This window comes from Microtus oregoni, unplaced genomic scaffold (assembly GCF_018167655.1).
Source record: "Microtus oregoni isolate MIOR12 unplaced genomic scaffold, Mior012 000013F_ref0000133, whole genome shotgun sequence".
Taxonomy (NCBI): Eukaryota; Metazoa; Chordata; class Mammalia; order Rodentia; family Cricetidae; genus Microtus; species Microtus oregoni.
In genome coordinates this window covers 14335983-14361924 of record NW_024543072.1, presented here as the reverse complement: position 1 = coordinate 14361924, position 25942 = coordinate 14335983, and the positions used below count along the sequence as shown (strand labels likewise).

Here is a 25942-nt window from a genome sequence, read left to right as displayed (position 1 = left end):
GGATACTTGGTGCAGTTGATAGAGCATGAATGTCTGAGACGGATTTGGGGATCCAGCAATGGTTCTGTCACACATACATTTATGTGTTATTAGATGAGGTCAGGTGGCTTCTCAGAGCCCGAGTACCTCATTTGTAAAACACTGTAAATTACCATCACATCTTCCAGATTCTCTGCATGCCAGTGGTCATCAGAACCAGAAGCCTTGGCAGCATAGTGAGCACCTGCTGCTTCCTCAGCACTAGCGGGAGACTGGGGAACCTGGCCCATCTCCCTTTGGTATGTTCACAGGGGGGGAGGGCATGCATATTAAATAGATAAGATCATATGTAGATGAGGCAATTCACATGCAGATTTAGTGTGTACAAATGGGTCTTAAAATAGGATAGAACTCATATGATTAGAGATAGCTGTGTGAACATGTATGAGGGAAAGAGACTGTGTCTTTGCACACTCTACTACAACCTGTGGGTTGTGACCCCTTTGGCAAACATCTATGCCTTCAAATATTTATGATTCCCAGCAGTAGAAAAATTACAGTTATGAAGTGGAAATGAAAATAATGTTATGGCGGCGGGGTGATCACCACAGCGTGAAGAACCATATTAAAGGGCTCCAGCATTAGGAAGCTTGAGAACCATTGCTTTAGTAGATCAGATGAAGGTAAAGGTAGAAACTTGTGTTGACGTGTTGACAGGGTGACCTGAAACACACATTCATTCCAGGTTGGGAGCTGACATTCTAAGTATTGCTTATCAACAACTGGGCCAGCTGCTGCAAATGCATCAGAAGAAGAGCTGTGAGAACCCGAATTAAAGATGGCCCAGTTTGGAAGGGCATATACAAGGAGGCTAGGAGCTCATGAGTCACCCCACAGGGGTAATGGGCAGAAGGGCGTGCCAGGAGTCTTGGGGCTCATGAGACACCCTGTAGGGGTTATGGGCATTTGGGGGGCTGGGCGAAGTGGTATATGTGAAGCTGTATATGTAACAATCAATTCCTGAGTTCCACACAGGCGATTTCCTTCCCAGAGGCACCAAACCAGCCTCCAGGCAGCATGTAGACTCTCTACACTGTAAGGCCAGGATTATGGGACATAACCAGAGCCACTAGGGAGAGCTGCTGCATTTGTGTGTTTTGAGGACAGGGCCACATCTAGTCTTCTCAAGTACTCCCTTCCCCACTACCTGAGACTTCCCTGATTTTAGTATTAAGTCTTCCATTCCTGGAAATCCAAGGCATGGGTGAATGCAGATGAATGGCAGCACCCCCTCCCCCCGCAGATCTTATACATTTGTGGACAGGGAAGCCTCTTTAAGAAAAGGACTATACGGTAAGTATGAAATTACAGTTCTGGAAGAACAGGTGAGTGATCAAAGGGCCCGAAGTTTAAAGTTTCAATAGTTTTGTGACTATGTACCTAAATCGTAGAGAGTTTCAACTTGACAGCCAACACTAACCAGATATGACTCCAACCTCTGCCCCTCTTTGGATAGGTGAGTCTATGCAGTGGTTTGAATGACAATGGCCCCTAGAGGCTCCTAGAGAGTGGCATTAGTAGGAGGTATGGCCTTGTTGGAGTAGATGTGATCTGTGTGTCACTGGAGGTGGGCTTTGAGGTTTCAGAAGCTCAAGTCAGGCCAAGCGTCACTTGCTCTTCCTGCTGCCTGCCAATCAAGATGAGGAACTCTTGACTCCTTCTCTAGCACCATGTCTGTCTGCATGCCACCATGCTTCATGCCACGATGACAATGGATTAACTCTCTGAACTGTGAGCCAGCCCCACTGAAATGTTTTCCTTTATAAAAATCATTGTATGGCAATGTAATACATGAAAAACATGCCACATGTTATTATATTTTATAAAATATCTGCCTCTCATTTAATAAATAAGTTAAATAGCCACAGTTATAGAGCAACTTTATATAACAGCAAATCCATGTTTCTGTCAACCAGTGATAATAAATTCTGCTTTTTTTGTAAAAAAAAAAAAAGAGTTGCTGTGTTCATGGTGCCTCTTCACAGCAACAGAAGCCCATACTAAGAGAGCTTACGTAAGTTTTTTCTTGGTTTTAAAACTTTACTCTGTAAAGCATGAGCAATCACACCAGGAACACTGTGCAGGCTAAATGAGACACAAAGTTGAGAGTATGTACATACACACACACACACACACACACACACACACACAGCAGGCATGTGGCCTACACGTCTTCTTTGTTCCTCTCCAGTGCAAGTTGTTTGATAGAATGAACTGTGACAACAGAGAAGGCAGAGGCCAGAAGGAGCCTCTTAGGGAGGAGATGGTGGACAAGATGCGGGGAGAATCAGGTCTTCTCGGCACACCAGCATGACACCTGCTTCAGGAACCTTTAAGTCTGAGCAATCACCAGCAAGCCCGCCCGTCTTGCATACTCCGTGTAGGACCTGACTTTTCCCAAGCATCTCGAAAAGCTAAGATTCAGAAGTATCATTGGGATGCGCTGTGCCCACTCTCAGCCAAAGGCCCAGCAGAGTTCAGATGAAGCCCTTTGGTCAGACTTACCCAGAACTTGCTGCACTTCTCAGGTGTCCTGATTCAGCACCTCCCTGGTGCTCATCCTTGCCGAGAGTTGATCAGGGGGGCCTGGTCCAAGGGATATAGGTGCCCTGCTTGGGGTGGAGGGGTGGGGGATAGGGGTGGGTGGGTGTTGGATATGCTGAGAGCTCCAGGGAGCTTGCAGAGGGTCTCCTTTCTCGACCGACACAGACAGCATCCCGCGGGCAGCTTTGAAAGCAACCTCGTTTCAAGCCATCACTCAAGCTTTGCCTTACTCCTCATCCCACCTGACGAATGACCCACCACGGAGAAGGGTACGGGGGATATCTCTGCTCACACTCGAATGTTAGTGGAGAAGGAGGGTCCAAGTCAGGAACACTCGTGGGATTTTCTGCGTTCCAACTCCGTTCCGATAGAATCCCCTATACTCTCGCTCTTTTGGTCTAACTCAAAGCAAAGGGACCTGTTTGAACTGCCAAGGCGGTACTGCTTTTCATTGCCCGTTCTTTTCTCTCACCAACGCCGTCCTCTCTGCCCTGGAAGAGGCTGGGCTGTTTTTCTACTCACTGTTTTATGTTCATGAATGCTCTGATCAGAAATGTCTGACCTTCCTGAAAGTCTCCAGAAAAAGTTAAATAAAGCAGGAAAATTCCTGCGCAGCCGGAGCCCCACCAAACCACGGGAAACCCCGAATTTGTTGAGGCTTGCTCGAGGTAGTCTCAGGCAGGCACACAGTCCCTCTGCAAAGCTCCACCTCTGCACCTGCTGCTCCTGGGTTGCTAGGACACAGAGGGCGTGGTAGGAGGGAGGCAGTCTTGTTCCGCCCTCCCGCCTGCTGCTTCAAGTTGGTCCCCTTAATTGGTCTTATTAGTTGTCTGACCTGAGCCAACTAACTGTGCAGATCCCAGAGCGCTGGCATAGGCTTAGCGCCCTCGCACCACCCGCGCTCCCTCCCTGCCGCCGCCGTTGCTGCCGCCGCCACTGTCACCCACATCATCGCCTCTGCTCTCCTCCCGCGCCCAGGGCATGCTCCGAGGTCCAGCACCCGACCCCAGCAGTGGCCAGGCTCTCAACCAGTCTGCGGAGACATGAGGCGTGGCCTTCGGGCCGCCCTGGTTCTGGGGCTGCTGCACGTTTACCTGGGTGAGTGGCAAGGGCCCTGGAGGGTGGGGGTTGGCGCGTCCTGAGGAAACAGGGGTGCTGAGGCTGCACTGTCCAGTTGCAGACCTTGGGAAGAGAGCAGCCTTCCAACTGGGAGGCAGGGGGATGGGATACTCCCTGGGCATTTCTCCAGAGCCTTGAAGCCAGCATCCCGGGAATCTGGGGTTCTGCTACTAGATATTTTGGCTCCTTTAAACTCACGCTGGGAGGCTAGGGGACTGATCTGCTGGCTGCCCTGAACAAGGCAGAAAGTGTGACCTTGGCCCAGCACACAGAGCCTCTCTCTGAGCTCTTTGATGTGGTGGGATTGTTCTTCACCCTGATTCTATGTGCCTTCGGTAAAATGTGTCCCTGAAACATTTGAGCCTAGCCCAAGCATACCCTCACCAAGTACTCCAGGGAGGAATTCTGCAGGGGGACAGAATCCATCTGTTTCTTTAGCTGGGCCCAGATAGGTGACTTTGTTGGTGTGAAGCTCTCTCGAGGTGTCTGTCTTCATTTTTTTTCTAGCCCAGGCCAACTTTGCCCCTCACTTCTTCGACAATGGAGTGGGCAGCACTAATGGAAACATGGCCCTGTTCAGCCTCCCAGAAGACACTCCTGTAGGTAAGAAAGTAGCCTTGGCCGCAGCCACCCCAGGTCTCCAGAGTGAGTTTCCCCAGAGGGAAAAGAACTCCAGAATTCAAGGACAGGACTTGTGACTCCTTGCCCCATGGGTACTCTGTTTGTGTTCTGAATGCCCCAGGGTAATGACAAGGAAGGAGGTCATTGCTGCCACCGTGACCTAAACTGGACCCCTCCTGGAGACTGGGAAGAGGACCCAAAGATGGGGTGGGCTGACTCTCTTTGAAGCATAGTTGTGAGGTGCTTGCTGCTCTTTAGGGTGTGACCTTGAGCAAACATATTAACCTCTGCAAGCCTACTTAAAAAACACCCAAGAAGTAGAAAAAGTCAAGATCTCCTGAGTAAATTGGGAGTATGGGGACCTTGGGAGAGGGTTGAAGGGGAGGGGAGAGGCAGGGAGGAAAGAAGAGAAAAATGTAGGGCTCAATAAAAAAATCAATAAAATTTTTAAAAAAGAAAAAAATACCACCCAAGAATTTCCAACCAAGAGGTGTGCAGAGTGGTGGGTAGAAGGAGACAGGAATGGTTACACCCTGAATTTTACCTTATAAAGGTTTTCCTAGCTCTTGGGAAGATGACTCCTGATCCCAGGGACCCCCCTTCTCCAGTTTTAACTTCTTGGAGAGAGTTCATTTCAGGTAGAAGAATAGTCTCTACCGTTAGCCTCCTCCTCTGTACTACAGTACAGTAACGCAGCTGATGATAACGTCTGATATCTTTGGAGAATAAAGAGAAAGAAGGAAGCAGCCAGCAGGGGCGAGGCCTTGGGAAGAGAGCAGTCCCCAAGGCACTGAATATTAACAGTGAAATCTCTAGCTCGGAGTATCCTCTACTTTCAGGAAAAGTTGGGTCCCAGATTCCAGATATTCCTTTTGTCTTCTTCCAGGCTCTCACGTGTACACCCTAAATGGGACTGACCCCGAGGGAGGCCCAGTCTCCTACCACATCAGCTTCGACCCCAGCACCAGAAGTGTCTTTTCTGTCGATCCCAGTTTTGGAAACATCACCCTTGTGGAAGAGCTGGACAGAGAGGTACAAAGAGGCATGGGAGAAAATTGGGGTTACCATTTGTTTAGCGTTCAAAAACCTCTGTGCTGCTCTCTGTGGAAGATGGGGTGAGGCAGGGGGTAATCCCCATACTGCAGCTCTTCCCCAGCCTGCTTCATATTAGCAAAGATTTCTTTATCCTTCCAGGGTAGGTAGTGGTGATCCTTCAGCAGCAGCTGCTGGCCTTGCTTGTCTTTAAGGCGTATTTTATTAACAAACAATCAAGATTTGTGCTGTGAAGTTTCTGAAAGAGCCCCCACCCCTCCAGTGGGTTTTTAAGCCTGATCTTGGAGGAGCCCCTCAAACCCCAGGGACTTCCACAGTCTAGGCTAGAGAGTGGAGAGAGAGAGAGAGAGAGAGAGAGAGAGAGAGAGAGAGAGAGAGAGAGAGTCTGAGTTTGAGACAGCCCTGATTCTGGGTACTTCTGAACCCTGGGATGATATAGCTTAAGTTTCCTTTTCCTGCACTTGCCTATATAACTCAGCCATGGCTGTGTTGCTACTGAGATTTCTGGTTCTACTGCAAAACCCACCAACAGAGGGGGCAGGGGAGGGAGCTTGGGGAAGCGACAGAACTCAGCATGGTAATGAGGATTTTGTAGTGGAGGCAGATTGCTGCCAACACACTACCCTGTGACCTGTATGTATATATGTATATATATATGTATATATATGTATGTATATGGATAAATGGATATATATGTATATATATATATATGTACACACACACACACACACACACACACACACACACATATATATATATATATATATGGTAATCTCCTCGAGATCCCAGCAAGCTCTAGGGAACACTTGGGACACCATGAACATGGACCGTTGCCAAATCCTGGACTGTAGGTGTGGAGAGAAAAGGGAGGGGAGAAGAAAGGAGAAGTGGGAAAAACTCCTCTCTTGGGTACACCACACCAGGGTTGCCCCCATTCTCTAGCAGGACAACATCTTTTGGGGGACACAAGCAACCCTCTGGATCTAGGAGAACTCTGGATACACAGAGCCCTCCCAAATAAGGTCTCACACCTGGTAGGGTGGAGCTTCATAAACCAACCACAACGACCGCCTTGCTCAGCTCCCTACTCCCTAAAACAGCCCTCTCTGACGGGGCTATAGCTTAGCGCAGCCTCTAATCTAAGCTGCTCCCAGGTTGTCACTCAGTTCCTTTGCTTCACAGAAGGAAGATGAGATCGAAGCCATCATCAGCATTTCCGATGGCCTCAACCTGGTGAGTCAGCCTGCACGGGGCACCGATTGTCTTTCAGCTGTGGTACTCAAACCCAGGATAGTGAAGGCCTGGCCAAAGTGCCCACGTCTAAGGGGACACAGCGAGGTTATGGGTGAATGAAGAGAAGGGATAAGCAGAGGTCAAGGCCTCTCAGCTTTGTTTCTCATGGGTCTCACCTACACCACGCATCTCCTCAGACCTGTCTACTCATTCCCCATCTGCCAGCTTCTGGCTCTTGGTCCCAGGGTGCCAGGTGTTCTCCCTCCCTTTTCCTCCACTCCCACAGCCTCTACCTTCTGCCAGCCACTTCAGTGTTGACATGCTTGTGACAGGCCCCAGGCGCTCTCTGACCACCCAATCTGTATTCAGAGTGCTGTCAAGACCTTCACTGGGAAACATAGATCTGGCCGCTCTCCAGTTGGGAAAGCACTGACAGCTGGCCCTCACCTCCCTCAGGATGAAATCCAAGTGGCCCTGCAAAGTCTCCCTGTCAGGTGCCATCTGCCTCTCCCAACGCTTCTCCCCCACCCATCCTGCCAACCATGCAGCTAGACTCTCCTTCTGTGTTCTGAATTCTTTTTGTGTCTGTCTCCTCTTGGCTTTGCCCATTGACCCCAGCTTCCTGGCTCATTTCTGCTTCTTCCCTCTGGCAAACTCGCTGCAGGGTTGATACTTCTGGTCCCAGAGGTCCCCAGGAGTCCACCACCACAATTCAGGATCCTTGTAGGGCCTCTGACTGCAGTATTCAGCACAAAGGACACATTGGCAGAGGTCATAGACGTACTTTCTCAGGTGGTTCTATATTTGGGGCATTGGTCTCAGGACTTGCATATTACATTGCCATTCTAAATGGCATCTCTATATGCTGATTTCTCCCCATAGTTAAGCCACTGCGGTCACTAAAAAAATGCTCCATCAAATGTTCCTCTGTCTCTAGGGTGAAACGATGCGCTTGTCATCAAGGGGTTGCTTAAAGATATTTGTTGCATGAATAAACAAAAGCAGGATGGAAAGGAAAGGAGGGGGGAGGGAGGGAGGGAGGGAGGGAGGGAGGGAAGGAGGGAGGGAAGGAGAGAGAGAGAGAGGTAGAAATATATATAGCTGGGGACGTTGGGGACATCTTTTTTTAATCTCCCAAGAAGGTCTTCCTGCCCCAACTCCTGACTCTTCCACTCCTCAGGTGGCAGAGAAAGTTGTGATACTGGTGACAGATGCCAATGACGAGGCACCTAGGTTCATCCAGGAGCCCTACACTGTCCTGGTTCCAGAGGTGAGCAAGGGACCCCTAGGCAGGGACAAAGTTCCCACTTGGGCCCATGGCCTCATCCCAAAGCTACCCGCTGACCGATTCCTGCATGGAGTAACCTGTCCATTACTCTCTATACCCACTTGCCGCTTTTACTATAACTGAAAATGCCTGCGTATTAATGTTAAATGCATTTTAAAGCCATTCTTATGCCCCTACTTTGAGACCTAACTAAATTTTGCTGTATTTCCTTTTAATATTCTTACGTGTGGTTATAGGGTTTTTATTCTTTTTGTTTGATGTAATTGAGATTCTAAAAATATGGTCTCTTTATTTAATTTCTTCATTTCATTACAACATAAGAATTTTGTTCCTTCCTTGTCAAGCTTAGGTCATTAGTATCATCATAAAAGCTTCTATCAACTGAACAGCCAGCATACACTGATGGAAGCCAAGAATCCCCTTATATTAGGATATTTAAGCTTTCCATTTCTACTGCCCAAGAAATATCCACCTTTAAGAAAACACAGGCCAGCCGGGCGGTTGTGGCGCACGCCTTTAATCCCAGCACTTGGGAGGCAGAGGCAGGCGGATCTCTGTGAGTTCGAGACCAGCCTGGTCTACAAGAGCTAGTTCCAGGACAGGCTCCAAAACCACAGAGAAACCCTGTCTCGAAAAACCAAAAAAAAAAAAGAAAAGAAAGAAAAAGAAAACACAGGCCAGAAGAAGGGGTCACGTCTCCTGAAACTGGGGTTACAGATGGTTGTGAGATGCCATGTTGGTGCTGGAAACAGCACCCAGATCCACTTCAAGAACAGCAAGTGCTCTAAACCACTGAGCAGTTTTTTCACCCATACAGACATGTTTTCCCCCTTTGATTTTCTTTTTGTTGTTTGTTGTTTTGTTTTTCAAGACAGGTTTCTCTGTGCAGCCCTGCTTGTCCAGGAACTAGCTCTTGTAAACCAGGCTGATCTCAGACTCACAGAGATCCGCCTGCCTCTGACTCCCGAGTGTTAGGAATAAAGGCATGCGCCTCCACTGCTGAGCTTCCCCCTTTAATTCCGATTCTATTCAAGCTGAGGGTGCTGACAATCCATATTCGTATTATTTGGGAGACAGGAGTGTAACTCAAACCAAAAGTTCTGGGTTTTTTTTTTTTTTTTTTTTTTTTTTGCTTTTTTTGTTTTGTTTTGTTTTTTGATAGCTTCGCTCTATAGAAAGGATGGCTTTGAATTCTGGTCCTTCTGTCTCCACTTGAGATTCTTTTGTCTTCAGACTAGGGGTATAGTTCAGTGGTAGAAGACTTCCCAGCAATGCTTAGGGCCCTGAATTTGCCTCCTAATACAAAAAGAATCCTTAAGATAGAGTTAAAAAAAATTGAAGTTACTATACTGAGCTCCTCACATAAACTCTTTAAAATTTTATTATTTATTTTTATGAACATAAGTGCTTTTCCTGAATGTATATCTGTGTAGCACATGTGTGCAGTGCCCGAAGAGAGCAGTTACAGATGGTTGTGATCCCCCATGTGAGTGCTGAGAATTGAACCAGGCGGTCCTGAGTATGTCCGTGTTTATGAGCTGTGTCTTTGTTTGTAAATTAGGTATAAAGCAGGTATCACTCCTTTCTTACATTACCAAAGTACTTTCCTAAAGGATCACCTTGTTTGCCCTCTGCTTTGTGATGCAAGAGAGCAACTGTCTCCATCCTAATGTTTGCTAAGGGGCCACTCAGTTTAGTGAGTAAAGGTATTTGCCAATAAGCTTCACCATCTGCACTTGATCCCCAAAGTCCACAAGGTGAAAGAAAGAATCAATTGCAAGTTGTCCTCTGACCCACATACAGATGATTGTGGCATGTGTGCGAATGCATGTGCACACACACACACACACCTCGATAAATATGTCTTCTAAGTCCTTGGTGGAAGATGCTTCATTCTTGCAGTAAACTGTGTATATATATTCCCTGATGATCCTGCATATGTCCATGTTTATGAGCTGTGTCTTTGTTTGTCAATTAGTATTTTATATTTAAATCTTTTAGCTCTTAGGGGCCTAGTTTTTGCTTCTCCCTCTCCCCTTTCAGACGACCTCTCTCTTCTCGCTCTCCACCTTCCCACCCTTGTCCTTGTGTCCACTCCCTCAGCTCCTCTCTGTCACTTGTTGGGTGCATTGTCACCACTCTTCACCCCTGTCCAGTCACCCTGCCGACCTCTCTGTTCCATGACCCCCGTGCCTCTTCCTCCCCCATGGTCCTGTCATCAATACTGACCCTTCTCTGGGTGTGGTTCCTCAGAACACACCGGCTGGGAGCAGCATCTTTAAGGTCCACGCAGAGGACAAGGACACCGGCTCTGGAGGGAGTGTCACCTACTTTCTACAGGTAAGACAGAACATATACGGTGTAACCAGGGCCCTGAGATGGAGAGGACACCTGGGTGTCTTCCACTTCCATCACCAGCTAGCACTCCCCCCCTCCGCGCCTGCCAGTGTCTCTGTTCTCAAGGGTACCCCACAGGGATGAAGACCAGAAGGAGACAGGAGACCTTTTCCCCAAATTGGCCCAGCTTGACTTCCTCAGAGTTGGATTATGGGACCCTCAGTTCTCTACTTCCCCCACCCTTCTCCCTAAAGAATTTCTAGACACCTAGTACCCTCACATCATGCAAGAAAATCATTTAGGACTCAAATGGTCAAAAGGAAGAAGAAATCAGGTACTCTGCCAAAGAGAGTCAGGGTGCCCCAGCCCTCGCGTTCATCCCTCTATGCTCCGTTGGCAAAGATGGGAGCTTCTGCCCTGGACCACAGCCTTCTCCTGGTCTCCCAGGAGACACTGTCCACCTCACATTGCTGCTGTTTTTGTAGCACATTCTATTCTTTCCAAATCCGGCTACCTAATCTCAGATTCTCAAGGCAATATGTCATCGTGGCTTAAACTACTAGTTCTAGAGAAATCCTCTGAACTCCTGAGAACTAGAGGGGAACACTTCCCCCACAAACAAACACACACTGGCATGTTCCTCCAACATGTTCCTTAACTCTTCTACTGGGAATGAGAAACATTACTTATTCAACCATCATGAGGATTAAACATGTGTAAAGCTAAGATTGCAGCATCTGGAACCTATTTCCCGACCTTCCCCAACTGGAGGAGACTCTGAGGACCTTAGCAGAGGCAAGTGTTTTTAGAGACTGTTTCTGGTCACTCACCATCTCCTATCAGACACTACTTATGACCACCACAGCTATTTACACCTGGTGTGGTTTGAGGGTCCCCAGATCTCTCTCTTTCGCTATTAGACTTAAGTCCTAGCTTCAACCAATTCAGAATACTCTGTGAATGTTTCTTCCTGCTGCAAGCCAGCAGCTTTTGCTGGGAGGGCGAGCTGGATTTGACTGAGGGTATAGAAAACCTGAACAAAAGTTTTCTTGATGGAAAACCCCGAGTTCAGACAGCAGGGGACTGGAACCTGCAATCTCAGCCTGGAAGCCAGGGTTTCTGGGATAAAGGTCAGTGATTCCTTCAATGGGCAACGTGAGAACTTCTGGCATGGCCTGGTTGTGCCCTGAGTTCAGCTGCTCCCCAACTTTACAGAACCTCCACTCCTCTAAGTTCACCGTGGACCGCCACAGTGGTGTGCTGCGTCTCCAGGCTGGAGCCACACTGGACTACGAGAAGTCGCGGGCTCATTTCATCACCGTGGTCGCCAAGGTAACAAAGGAGGATGTAGGGGGAACATCCAGTGGTAACTTCAGCCTCTGCTAGGTTGGAGCACAGTGAGGTTTTATTAAAGAGTGGGTATTTTCCAGAACAAGAGACACAGGCAAAGGGGATGGGGAGCAGCTGCTTGGAAACTCTTCTGCCAGAACAAATTTTCCAGGGAGGCTGGTGTCTCTAGGCTGGAGGGACCACACCTCTTTCTAGGTGGTGTCACTTAGAAGTTAGTCCCTTCATAGAGGAGGAAGCCACGACACAGAGATTTATGTTCCTCTCACAACCTCCATTGTCTCTGTCTCTCTAGCCGGAATGACGCATGCTACTCTGCTCCTTGCTGGGTGACCAGCTATCTCCTCTCTGAACTCAGTGTCCTCAAGTGCCCATTTCTGAAGCTTTATGAAATTCCTCCTGTCAGTTTATGAAGCACAGGGTGGAAAGCTGGGAACCGGCAGGCACTCAGCCAAACCTCTTGCCCTAGGGAGAAGGAAAATGCAGCTGCCACCATTAATTAGGCCTATTGGTTTCTTTCACAGGATGGCAGGATCGCAGGATACTCCCCTTTCAGATTACTGCTTGTCTGTAGGCCGCCCTACAGCCTGTGCTGAAAGGCTGGGTACCACCCACCCTACCTGCTCAGTTGTATTCCTGGGACTCCATAGCCACCAGCATAGGCTGGACATATGGAAGGTCCTTGGGAGTTGCTAGAGGCTTGGTTTCCAGCTAGGGGTAGAATTTAGGTCTGACTCCTCCCCCTCTGGCACTAATCACACCTAATATACCTGGAGAGTTAATTAATTCTATACCCAAAGAAAGCTGTCAGACACCTGACTTAAAGGTTCCGTGTGTCATTTCTTTGGCATGCCCAATACCACGGAAAAATGAGAATGGGTTCCAGAGACCCAAGAACAAATAGATACTGGAAGGGACCAGCTGACTTCACAGCCAGGAGGTGGCAGGAATTTATTCAAGTGGAGCCTGTCACCTGGAAGCCAGCTTGTCTTCACCCTCCTTCTCTGATCCCATTCCTCCCCAGGATGGTGGCGGCAGGCTTCGAGGGGCTGATGTGGTCTTCTCAGCCACCACCACAGTCACCATCAACGTGGAAGATGTTCAGGACACGGCACCCATTTTCGTGGGTACACCTTACTATGGCTATGTTTACGAGGACACCCTTCCAGTGAGTGACTGCATTGCCTACCTGGCATCCGTTGTGTGACTCCCTGGGACAATCCTGAGGGTGGCTGGATTCACCACACACTAGTCAGTCTCCCCGGTGGAAGGCTGGTTAGGAGTCAGTTTAGGAGGTCAAGAGTTTCTGGAAAGTCGCACTTTGATCCTGGGTCGAGGGAGTGGAAAAATTCACTCAGGTGGTCCCTTCAGCCTTGGGAGGGCAGGTGCAGAGAGCCCTACGCAGGTCCCAGTGGGGTCACCTTCTTGTGCCACCCAAAGCCCAACTATTTTTCTCTTGTCCATGATGGGGCGGCAGTGTTGGGTTAGGGGAGATGCTTTCATCACCCCAGCCTCAGACAATGGCTCCTGTTCTCCAAGGGCTCGGAAGTGCTGACCGTGGTTGCCATAGATGGAGACCGAGGCAAGCCCAACCGCATACTCTACAGGCTCTTGAACGGTAAGTGAGGGCAACTCTCTGACTCATTTCCGGTTCTGTGCAACTGGGACCAGGATGACAAGAAGGTGGGGATAGTTTCCTCAAATGACAGATTTGCTCTATCCTTGCTTGTCATGACACCCAGTGAGAGAGAACACTGCAGAATCCTGAGAGAGGCGTATACTCTTTTTGCCCTGGATGTAGCCACCAATGGCATGATTAGCAACATTTCTTACACATTCAGAATTTCTGTGTTTCATTCTCAATCTTTCTCTTTTCTGATTGACTGGGGCAGATAATTGAACGAATTAGATACAATGGTGTTGTGGCTTTTCTGAAGTCCTAGGCCTGTGTATAGAAAACAGAGGTTCAGAAGGGAGGTTAAGTATCAACTACTGATTATTGATTTTATTCTAAATTAGATTACTCTAGCACATTCTCCTATCACAACTGAACAGGAGCCAAGCAGGCCAGCACGCCTGGAGCCTGAGCCTAGCTGCGCTTACCTCTGCCATGTGCCACCCTTCCCCTGTGACATGCTGGTATACGGCCACCTTCCAGTTCAAATAAAATCGTGCCATGACCACCAAGAAATCACCTGTGTATGGGCTCCCTTTCCGGGTGTCTTCCCTTCCTCACCACCTCTGAAATCAGCCCCAAGTTACAGTACACTCATCCCACGCCCCTCCTCATCTCTCCTTTTTACCCTCCATCTCACAGGCCTTCTTCAAGTTCCTGTCTGTGTTCCTCTTCCTTCCTTTCATCCCCCCTTCATCTTCCTTTCTTATCTCTTCTTGTTCCTTTTTTTCTTACACACACACACACACACACACACACACACACACACACACACCACACACACTTTCACGTGTAAGAAAAGGCACGTGGGATGGATGTTGAGAGCTGGCCAAAAGTTCAAGTCTAGATCTCTACTGGCTAAGGGACCTTAGGCAAGTTACTTAGCCCCTCTGAGACTCAGTTTCCTCATTGGCAAGACACAGAGAGGTGACAGTATTACATTCTATGAGGAGCTCTCCATGTGGTACATTTACACAATGGAGTACTACACAGAAGAAAAAATAATGACATCCTGAATTTTGCAGGAAAATGGATGGAGCTAGAAAACATTATTTTGAGTGAGGTAAGCCAGACACAGAAAGACAATTATCACATGTACTCAATCATAGGTAGTTTTTAAACATAAAGCAAAGAAAACCATCCTACAAACCACAGTCCCAGAGAATTTAGACAACAATGAGGACCCTAAGAGAGACATACATAGAGCTAATCTACATGGGAAGTAGAAAAAGACAAGAACTCTTAAGTAAATTGGGAGCATGGGGACCTTGGGGGAGGGCTGAAGTGGGGAGGGAAAAGGCAGGAAGGAGAGCAGAGAAAAATATAGAGCTCAATAAAAATCAATAATAATAAAAAAAGAATATGTGGCATGATTCCCATGCTATGCTACCTCCTGTGACCTTGTGCTAAGCTGCAGGACATTTTTCTCTGACAGAGAGTGATGGAGTCTTTGCAGTTAACGAGACATCTGGAGCCATCTCTGTCCTTCAGAGCCCTGCGCAGCTCCGGAGAGAGGTGTATGAGCTTCACGTCCAGGTGACACCCCACTTCCTTGGCTTATCCCACCCACTATCCAGTCCTGGAGAGCTACGGAGGTGATGAGACCCAAGGGCTCCGTCCTGGGAGAAAGGCTCTGTCCGGGGAGAGACTGAAAGGTTACTCCAAGCAGCACCTGCATCAGGCGGCAGCAAACGCTTGCAAAGAGAAGCGTGAGATCACAAGCAGAGTTCCTGAGAATGCAGAGGGAGTATCAGCAGCTTGACCCTGGACTCGATACAAATAGAGAAAGCCAGAAGTGTTCTAAGTAGCAGCGAGCTAGCAGCAGGCACACATACATTCCTTTTGCTCTTGACTGTGGGTGTGGCCTGACCAGCTAGCTGCCTCAAGCCCCCGCTTCTCTAACTTCCCAGCAGTGATTAACTGTACCTGGAACGGGGAGCAGGAATAAACAAACCCCTTTCTCTCCTAAGATGCGTTAAGTCAGGGTGTTCTGTGATAGCAACTGAAAGAAATCTAAGACAGGCATGGAGGGAATGAGCTATCACCCTGAGAGGATGGCTGCTACAGGAGGGGCGCTGTGGGACAACGCCCACAACGGCAGAGCTCCTGAGGCTGAGGGTGAGGAGGCTGTGGGGAGCAGGTGGAGGAACCAGCAAGGGCTGCAGAAGTCAGCGAGAACTTGCCAAGGACTGACTCACAGAACCAAGGGAGCTGAGCCTCTGACGCTGAGATGGTAGTGCCAGCTGCAGTGTGGAAGTTTCTGTGAAAACTCCAAATGAGGATGGGTGAGAATTGAGTGGGATAGGAAAGAGAGACAGCAAGCAGAGGCTTCTGGGAAAAAGAAGGCCTACAGAGAGGTGTGGAATGGGGTCTGGGAGGGTCATTTTAGAGCAGCGGTTCTCAACTTGTAGGTCATGACCCCAAAGGCCATCAGAAAACACGGATGTTTATGTTACAGTTCGTAACAGAAGCAAAATTGCAGTTCTAGAGTAGAAATGAAAATAATTTTGTGCTTGGGGTGGAGTGGGGGAAGAGTCACCACAACATGAGGAGCTGTAAGAAAGGGTTGTAACATTGGGAAGGTGGAGAATCACTGATCTAGAGCACCTTTTTAAAAGTAGAACATTCTTAGCCTGGTGGTAGTGGCGCATGCCTTTAATCCCAGCACTCAGGAGGCAGAGGCAGACAGATCTCTGTGAATTCGAGGCCAGCCTGGTCTACAAGGGCTAGTTCCAGACTCCAAAACTACAGAAAAATCCTGTCTCAAAAAACCAAGGGGGGAAAAAAAGAAGAAACACTGGAAGGAGGCCCTGGAAAAGGGATATTTGTTACAAGTTTTGTGGGGTGCCTATGAACACTCAGTCTTGGCTCTACAGCCTGTATTATTAGTTAGCTAATGCTTCAGGAGAAATCACCCCAAAGTTAGTGACCTCAAACAATATACAGGAGTAAGGAGCCCAGGTTCAGCTTGGCTGAATCTTGAACTCCAAGGTCATTCACGAAGCTGCCATCAGAGATAGTCAAGGCTGGGATCTCCCTCGGAGGCTTGACTGGGGAAGGACTGGCTTTACAACTCACTTGGTTTTTGGTATGACTCGGTTGCTTGCTGGTTGTTGCCAATGGGTTACCTACAGTTAACTCCTTATCCCATAGCCTCTCTCCAGCATTGCTGCCTGCTTCATGAAAGCCTTGGGAAAGAGAAGCTCTGCAGGAAAAGTGGATTATAATCTCTAATTATAATCTCTAACCATGCCGCCAGTCAAAAGCAAGTTGTCAGGTCAGGTCACACTTTAAGAGAGGAATTACAAGGGTATGAACGTCAGGAGGAAAAATTACTAGGGCCAGCAGCAGTGTGCCTGCCACACAGCCATAACCATCTGCTACCCTCCTAGGTGACAGAAGTCAACTCTCCAGGAAGCCCAGGTGCTCAGGCCATGGTCCCAGTCACCATCAGGATTGTGGACCTCAACAACCACCCCCCAACCTTCTATGGAGAAAGTGGACCCCAGAACAAGTTTGAACTGTCCATGTATGAGCACCCACCTCAGGGGGAGATCCTCCGTGGACTCAAGATCACTGTCAACGACTCTGACCAGGTGCGTGGCCATAGCCTTAAAATTGACTGGGTCTGTACCAGTGCTCAGTTTCAGAGAGAGGGTCCAGAGAAGTCACAAAATGAATAACACAAGATGGTGCAGCTAAGAGGGAGCAGAGGGATGGTAGCCAATCCCATGCTATTTGCTTAGACATTAATAATCAGCTACAAAGTAGAAGGCAGGTGAAGAAAAGGTCCTCTGCATCTGACCTTCCAATTGCACATCACTAAATGTCCTTGCTCCTCCAGTGCTCAGCATAGTACCAGGCAGATGGTTATGAGATACCTTGTGGTTGCTGAGAATTGAACTCAGGATCTCTGAAAGAGCAGCCAGTACTCTTAATGGCTAATTCATCTCTCCAGTACCAACTAAATTTGATTCTTAATCAACTCCCCTTTGTAGAGAAAGAGTACTCACTGCTTAGGGCTAAAGGGATGTAAGGGCTCCCCACCTAGCACACATATATAATGTATTTCTGTTCTTATTTATCTTCTATTTCCTCTCTCCAAATTCTGTTGGCCAGGGAGCTAATGCCAAATTCAACCTACGGCTGGTGGGACCTGGAGGCATCTTCCGAGTGGTGCCACAGACAGTACTGAATGAAGCCCAAGTCACCATCATCGTAGAGAACTCAGCCGCCATTGACTTTGAAAAGTCTAAGTTGTTAACCTTTAAGGTAGGTGACGGTATTGCACTGCTCTAGGACTGGAGAGATGGCTCAGTAGTTAAGAGCACTGTCTGCTCTTCTAAAGGTTCTGAGTTCAATTCCCAGCAACCACACGATGGCTCACAACCATCTGTAATATGATCTGGTTGCTCTTCTTGAGGAAGAGACCTGGTCAGTCATCCTCATCAACTTAGACCATGAAACCTGATATGGACAAGTTTAATAAGAACCCTCATAGATGGGCTGCCAAGGCATGCTTCAGCATTGTCAGGGCATAAATTATGGGGGCAGAGATGGGAAGATAGGGCTGGAAGTAGGCTAGCTTCCACTTCCAGATTCAGTGTGGGAGGACCATTGTCAATCCCAGTCCTGGATGGTTCTATTTTTTTCCCCCAGAGTTTCTGCCCATCCTGTGGGCATGTGAACAATAGGAGGTAGGTTGGGGGTGGGGATGGTACCTCCCCCCACAGCGTCTACAAAGTTCTCATAGCTCATCCTTACTGAGCTGCCAGCTTCTAAACCACTACGTAAGGGCTGGGGAGTCAAGGGCACGCTACCAGTACAGTTGGCTGTGTTAATAGATGGAGAAAGAGAAACTGTGTGATTCCCATGTGCCTCTGACACTTGTCATCTTCCAGTAACAACCCTAACAGAAGTGGGGAAATACATTTTTTGATGTCATTTATGATTATGTAACACTATGAATACATATAAACAACACTTGCCATATATTAACATGTGAATAATATATGAATGAAAAGGTACTTCATTAAGAGTACAACAATAATAGCAATTCCAGACCTGGGCACAATGGGAGTGATAGGATCACTAACATTGCAGACTCACAGGCGAGGGATGATGGGGGACTGTGAAGATGGCAGCCGGGATAGCCCACTAGGAGTCAGAGTAAGAATGAAGTACACATTGGGTGTGGTGGTACACGCCCATGTTCTTAGCACTCGGGAGGCTGAGGAAGAAAGACTGGCAGTTACCGCTGGAGTTTGTAGTAAGACCCTGACTCCAAAAAAATGCAGCACAACAGCAAAGATGGAGAGATGAGCACATGACCAGTTCTGGGGGGATGGGTGGTACTGGGCCCTCAGTGGAATAACTGCCCTCCCTGACAAGTGTGTTTCTCGATCTTTCTCCAGCTCCTGGCCATTGAAGTGAATACCCCAGAGAAGTTCAGTTCCACCGCAGACATTGTGATCCAGCTTCTGGACACCAATGATAATGTCCCCAAGTTCACATCTCACTACTACATTGCCAGGATACCAGAGAATGCTCCAGGGGGCTCCAACGTGGTGGCTGTCACAGTAGGTTGGGGACTGGTTCCTAAGACCAACAGTCATTATCTGTGATCTGTTTATTTGTTTCATTTTTCAAGTCAGGGTTTCTTTGTGGAGCCTTGACTGTCCTGAAACTAGACCTGTAGTCTAGGGTGGTCTCAAACTCAGAGAGATCCACCTGCCTCTGCTCCTGAGTGCTGGGATTAAAGATGTGCACCTCCACCGCCTGTCCAACTGTTAGCTGTGACCTTGAACAAGGTCCTTGCCCTCTGTATGTCTCTGATTCTTTACCTAATGATAATCTGTGTCTTCCCTCACTGTTATGTAGCTGGGGCCAGATGAGGAAAGGGTCTTGTGATATGGCAGAAGGCACAGACTCTTACAGTCTGTTGATAAAGGAGTATCTCCTTACCTTTGCCATGTGTTGTAGAAGCAACCACCAGGCCACTTCCTGCTAATGATAATGGCGATACATGTGCAAGCTCCAAGCACAGGGCCTGAAGCCCGTTCCCATCTTCCCCTTGTTTATGAAAGAAAAAAGCATCTTCCAGACATAAACCTTTTTGGTTTGTTGACATTTGACACCTCCCTGAAGAAAACTAGGCAACCTCCAGGCTTCTTCTCCCCAGTTGGACACACCCCAGGCTCTGCCAGCTTTCCATTGCAAGCTGCCTTCAGCTACAGGAACTACATACTGCCTGTCTCACCATAGTGTTGGTGCCATTCGGAGCTTTGTTTTTTTTAGGCTGTGGATCCAGATACAGGACCATGGGGCAAAATTCAGTACTCCATCTACGGGACCGGGTCAGACCTGTAAGTAGATCCAGAACACCAGACAAAGCAGTTTGCAAGGCTTTGGGTAAAGCAGTCCTCTGCTTAAGCAGAAGGGACCAGTAAAAGGAAAAGAGCCAGGTTAGGGATGTGAGCATCCCAGGGTACAGGGTAGAGAGGCGTGGGGAAAGGAAGGACGCTGTGGAGAGCCTGAGGTAGAGATAAGGGACCTCTAGTGAGGCGCCTGAAAAAGAAGAAGGCTTCAGTCATAGCCTGGAGCATAGGTAGTGACTTCAGAAGGCAGATGAACAGGGACAGGACAGAGTGAGGGTGGGGTGACAGACTGTGGTAAAGAGAATAGGCAGCAGTGTGGACTGCCTGTCAATGACTGGATCCGAGTCCTAGAGTCAGATCGTAAGGGGCAGGAGCTGGTGGGATGCTTGGGGAAGCTGCCCAATATCTCACTGAAGACATTTAGATGCATCTTACTGCTGCAGGTGTGTGTGTGTGTGTGTGTGTGTGTGTGTGTGTGTGTGTATGTGTGTGTGTGTATGTGTGTGTGTGTGTGTGTGTGTGTAGACATGAGCAGGCATGTACACGTGTACATGAGAATCTGTGCTTCTGTTTTCTGTGCCTGGCAGATTCTTGATTCATCCATCAACGGGGCTTATCTACACTCAGCCCTGGGCCAGCCTGGATGCTGAGGGCACGTCACGGTACAACTTTTACGTGAAGGCCGAAGACATGGATGGGAGGTACAGCCTGGCAGAGGTGTTTGTCACTCTGCTGGACGTCAACGACCACTACCCTCAGTTTGTGCAGAGCATCCAGGAGAAGACGATGGTGCTGGGAACCTCAGTGAAAATTGAGGTGGGTTTCAGAGGCAGCTGAGCACCCTGACTGGGCCATAAGCGTTGAAGTTAGATTAAATGCGTCCTGCTAAGGGCACTGGGCTGCATGGTACTATACATAGCTTCCTGTCCACCCCGACTAGAAAATGTGCCTAGGAAGGAAAATATCACCAATGAAACACCTGAGGCTCAGAGGGCTTGAGTTCTGTGCTTGCCTGAATTTATGTCACTGACCTGTGTACCTTCAAAGCAAGCTTTTCCCACAGTACACTTTCTTTGTAATGCAGAAAAGACATGCATTCTGAATCCTGACAGACACGCTCTGAATACCAGACACCCTCCTTCCATCGTGGACCAGTCACTTGGCATCCAAACTTTCATCTTTGCATGTAGAGTAAGGCATCACCAACAAGCACCCCATAGACGTATTCTGGGAATGGAGTTACATAACACCTACATAGACCTAACAGAGACCAAGGTTCAGAGTAGCACATAAATTGTCCTTCCCCAACTCTGTTCTGATCCAAATAGGATTAGAATTCTTTCCCATCAACTCAGAAAGCTCCCCGCCCCATCCTTATATACTGTTTTAGCCAACGAATATCTTCCCCAAGTGATCCTCCCGCCCTCTCTGCCCAGGCTACGGACAAGGATGCGGAGGAGCCAAACAACTTGGTCGACTACTCCATCACCCGTGCAGAGCCAGCCAATGTGTTTGACATTGATGCTCACACGGGAGAGATCTGGCTCAAGAATTCCATCCGCTCCTTGGAGGCTCTCCACAACATCACGCCCAGCGGGGACTACTCGTGGTCCCTACAGGTGCAGGCCAAGGACCGAGGCTCCCCGTCTTTCAGCACAACAGCCTTACTCAAGATCGACATTACAGACACAGAGGTGAGCGCAATGCCGTGGTCGGGAAAAGGGGGCCGAGAGCGACTTGTGCCGAAGATGCAAAGGACTTTCTTTAAAATCACACCCAGAGGCTTGGGAGTCAAATTGAAATTCTAGCTTCAGTATTAATTAGTGATGTAACTCTAGGCTATCTAAACCTCCATTACGTTTTCTGTATTAGAAGGTAGAAGCACAAGCATTATGTGGAGTTCAGTGTCTGGCAGAAATCCATCAAATACAAGGTTCCTGGTTCGTTTTGGTTTATGGTTCTCCCTGTGACCAAAGATAAGCACTATTTTGTTAGTCCAAGGGAAGACTCCAGGGAAGCAGGAGGTTGGAGTCTGTAGGAGGCTACTATGGTCTCTCTCACTTGATTTTGCCCGAGGGATGCCTTGGGGCGGGATGTATAAACCTGTCAGGCTCAGAGAAGCTCACACAGCCACTGTCCTCCAGGGAAGAGGGAGAAAGTAGTTAACACAGGGCACGCCTTTCTCTTTCAGACGCTCTCCCGAGGTTCCATGGCTGCCTTCCTCATACAGACCAAGGACAACCCCATGAAGGCTGTAGGTGTGTTGGCTGGCGTCATGACTATTGTTGTGGCCATAACCGTCCTCATCTCCACCGCCACCTTCTGGCGTAACAAGAAGTCCAACAAGGTCCTGCCTGTGAGGCGTGTGCTCCGTAGAAGGCCCAGCCCTGCACCCCACAAAGTTCGCATAGAATGGCTCAAATTCAGGAGGGCCAAGGCTGCTACCAAATTCATACTCAAAGAGGAGCCTCCCAGTGAGAACTGCGATACCAGCAGGGCAGAAACCATAGTGCCCCCCAGAGCTCCAGCTCTCCCACCACCCCCCAAAAGGGTATCCAGTACAGTGGCAAAACGGACGGTGCCTACTGTCTCTGGATCCCTTGCCCTACACCCGCCCCAACAGTTACCCAACCACAAGCACTTAGAAGGCCCCGTTCAGTCCTCTCTGGTCTCTGAGCTCAAGCAAAAGTTTGAGAAGAAGAGTCTTGACAACAAGGCTTACTTCTAGACTGTCCCCTGATTCTTCTCTTCCCGTCCTCCTGTACTGACTCTCAAGGTCACCTCTATTTTGTACAATGTTGCCACCCTGTATTGGGGCTCTGCAAAGGGCTTTGGGCAAAAGATTCCTCAGCCAGGTTGCAGTTGGCAAATACAGGCCCACTACCCAAGTCCTTGGCACAGCTACAATGCTTCCTATTCTTCAGAGAATAGAAATCCACAAGCAATCAAGTCTGTGTGGTTCTACTCACCAAGCCTAGACCTCACAGCCATTGAAGACCTTCAGGGACCTTGCCATCCTTAGTTGAAAAGTAGGGCCCAGACCACGGGTGGCAAGACTGGCAAGAATCTAGATCTTGAAGCTTCAGTTAATAGCAGGTTAATGGAGGTTTGTTCTCAGCTAAACTGAAAATCAGTGAGCTTTGTGGGCTATAGGAAAGGGCCCTGAAGCTCTGAAAACCCATGTTAACTATAAGATTCTATGCCCAAAGCCAGGGGACAATAGAACTGGCATCTGGAAAAGACTGTGCTCCAGACATGTAGGTGTAAGGTGATCTCTCCCAAGAGTGGACGCAGATGTCTCTCAGCCTAGCTTGAAGAGACAGGGCATGGTGGTAGGTGGATATCAGGCCTGAGCTCAGTTTTGATTCAGCTCTTCTCAAATGACATGACCTTAGAGATATTGTTTAAACTCTAGTTGTCTTCTTGCTTGTCTGAAAAATGAAGCAAGCAAAACCTAAGAAAACAGTGACCTGAAGGCTTTAACCAAGTACAGAGCAGCAGGATTGCAAAGTATTTGTCCTAGGCCAGCTCTCTGGCCAAACTTCATGCAGAAAGTATTAGCACCTTCAGTGACGCCACCTAGTGTCCCCAAGAGGGACTATGCTGTAATTGGGGAGAGCCACTGCCCTAGATAGTTGTGGCCTGATAATGACTTTCCCTGGACTCACACAACTTCCTCCCACCCATGTCAATACCCCTCACCCCATGTCCCTCACAAAGAACCAGTCAGGCGGTAATACTCAGCCCAACTCTGAGAAACAAGTCTCCCAGAGTGATTGGCTCTATGCACATGACGGATCAGTAGCAGGAATCTAGTCCACGAGCTCCACGTCCACGCCGTTTTTCTCTAGCTGGGACACACCTTGTTAGCATGTGATAATCTTACAGGAGAAAAACCTTGCACTCTGCCATGGTTAATACATAGAAGTTCTGTTTTCCTTTGAGGAAACTCTTTAAGGAAATCTAGATATGTACGTTCTTCAATGCCCTCCAGGATTCCGTGCTTTCTGATCAGATTGTATGAACATGTGCTTCGCTTGATGCCCCAGTCTGTGTTTTGAGGTGTTACACAGATGTGCTAGCATGCAGAGTCCTCATCTGGAGGTCTGCAGTCACTAGTTCACACAGTATTGAGGGATGAACACTGGCCGTCCGTCTGGACACCAAGAGTCCCACCCAGAAGGCACTATCTAACCCGAGTCCCATCTGGAAGGCACTGTCTAACGCATGGTTCAGGAAAGTGCTGGCCTGGACCATGTTTGCATCACAGGGAGTTCAACATCCTATGATATGCATGCAGTCAAACTCTTTTGTAAACGCTAAATAAAACCTATCATTCAAAGGATAAGCTGACTTCCTGGCCCTCATTTATTGATGTTTACTGACCTGTGGGGACCAATATCCCTGACTCATAGCTCATTCAGTGATGATGCCATTCATGATCTCCTTTCTCACACTGAGAGACATGGCGGTATTTTGTCTAAATTGTCTGCCTACATCTTAATTACAAGACCTTGTCTTGCCCTGGATGTAAATTCTGCATTACTCAATCTGGAAGGGTCCAATCAGCATTGCTTCGAGGAAGAAATAGGTCGGAAGCACAGTCTAGTGATCCCGAAAGCAGTCCAGTGGAAGCAGGATTGGCAAGGCCCTGGTGTGGGTATGACGCCAGGAAAGCAGTTCATCTCTGGGGATGAGGTAGTGAAAGGGCCTGGACTGGAAGTTCTGTTCAGCACTGCGGTCCTTAGGAGGAGGATGGGTTTGTGGACAGACTCGGGAACTTGAGCCAAGGAGAGACAGTCTTGGAAATGATCACAGAAGAGGAAAAGGGACTAGTAGTCAACAGGAGACTACTGGGAGAGAAGAGGGTAGAGCCAAACAAAACCAGCAAATGTGGTTGGCACTGAAGGGGACACTGTCAGTGGGGCGAGTACCACAGCATGAAGAAAGGGCAAGCTGGAGGGCAGCCTACTGTAGCACACCAAGATCGGTCCTGACCTACAGTCTGGCCTGAAGATATGTTTCCAAGTCAGTAAGTAGGAAGGAGACAGGAAAAGCAACTGGGAATGCCATCTTCTTTCCAAAACCTACAAATGGAATTTTAACCTCATGCCCAATCAGTAGGGGTGATTCTAAGTGATCTGAAGTCATTTTTCCATCCCTGGAAGCAGGGACTCATACATATAACTGTGTATGTAGATACACTGGGGGGAGGGGGTTACCCTTGCACATGAGGAGGTCAGAGGTCTCTCTCAGATGTCTCCTTCAAATACTCTCCACCTTATTTATTGACACAGGGTCTCTCACTTTACCTGAAGCTTGCCCACTCTGCTGGACTAGCTGGCCTGCACTTATCTAGTGATTACTCTAGCGATCTGCACTTATCTGGGATTACAAGCACGCTCCTTAATGCCTGCCCGGTTTTTTTAAAATGTGATCCTGGGGTTCAAATTCGGGTCTTCATAAAGTGCATAGCAAGCCGTTTGCTGACTGGGCCATCTTCCCAGCCCTCTAAGCTCAGACTTTTCTAATTTTATGAAATAACAAGGTGCTTTTGCTGTTTGACAGTCTTAGGTGTTGCTACCTACGTGTTAATTTGTTTAAAAGGCCAAGGCTGTCTGGGTCCCACTTTTCTTATCATCAGTACGGGGTGTGAAGGCTTGTTGCTGTGCGGGCAGCAAGAGCAAATATATGCAAACACCTAGCGTCTACTTTGTAGCTACTGAGAGAGCTCAGTTGCTATTCTTAGATGGATAAGGTGCATTTGAGGACGGCTTGCCATGGCCCACATACAAGAGCGCATGTGCTGGAGAACAGGACCTACGTACAGAGCCTTATACATGGATGACCCACAGAGAACGGAGGAGGACAGATGAAAAGAACTGGAAGAAAGCACGTAGACACTCTGTAATCCATCTGTAACTTGGAGCTTTTTGGCATCTTCACTCCAAGCAAGAGCTGGAAAGATGTTTTGGCATCTTGTCAGTTTGGCACCCAAACCCCAACCAAGAACTCACAAGATATATTACTAAGAGAGGATGAGAGGTCTTGCCTTGCAACAGCTCTTCCTCAGAACCAAGCTGGCAAATGTGGTAAAAGGTGGGGATGAGAAAACGGTCCTTGTTTCTCAAGACCTTCAAGAGTTCTGTCTGCATGAACAAAGGCACTTTGTTGTTGATGAGAGGATTTCACTGTGCTGATCGGGTAGTCTTGAATTCATGGGCTCTAATAATCCTCTTGTCTCACCTTTCTGAGTAGTTGTTACTACAGACTCCATGTTTGTCACAATAGGAGCTTTCACAGAATCTA

At 48.3% G+C, this 25942-nt stretch overlaps 1 protein-coding gene across 1 annotated transcript; it reads left to right on the top strand.

The window, feature by feature from the left end:
• The first annotated feature begins 3431 nt into the window (after nt 1–3431).
• On the top strand, nt 3432–23969 carry Cdhr1 (cadherin related family member 1). Its single transcript, XM_041662266.1, has 17 exons — nt 3432–3681; nt 4210–4305; nt 5210–5355; nt 6559–6609; nt 7790–7879; nt 10151–10237; nt 11450–11566; nt 12606–12749; nt 13121–13199; nt 14692–14792; nt 16649–16852; nt 17376–17528; nt 18671–18835; nt 19554–19621; nt 20221–20449; nt 21070–21327; nt 21825–23969. Exons 1-17 carry the CDS (start codon nt 3627–3629, stop codon nt 22359–22361), a joined length of 2580 nt encoding a protein of 859 aa, XP_041518200.1. The 5' UTR covers nt 3432–3626; the 3' UTR covers nt 22362–23969.
• Nucleotides 23970–25942: the final 1973 nt, after the last annotated feature.

What these genes read in the sequence shown, in the direction of transcription:
- Cdhr1 (XM_041662266.1), top strand. Translation starts at nt 3,627, where the DNA reads ATGAGGCGTGGCCTTCGGGCCGCCCTGGTTCTGGGGCTGCTGCACGTT. An exon ending in TCATCACCGTGGTCGCCAAG is followed by an intron (nt 11,567 to 12,605) that starts GTAACAAAGGAG and finishes ATTCCTCCCCAG; the next exon opens with GATGGTGGCGGCAGGCTTCG. An exon ending in ACTCTACAGGCTCTTGAACG is followed by an intron (nt 13,200 to 14,691) that starts GTAAGTGAGGGC and finishes TTTCTCTGACAG; the next exon opens with AGAGTGATGGAGTCTTTGCA.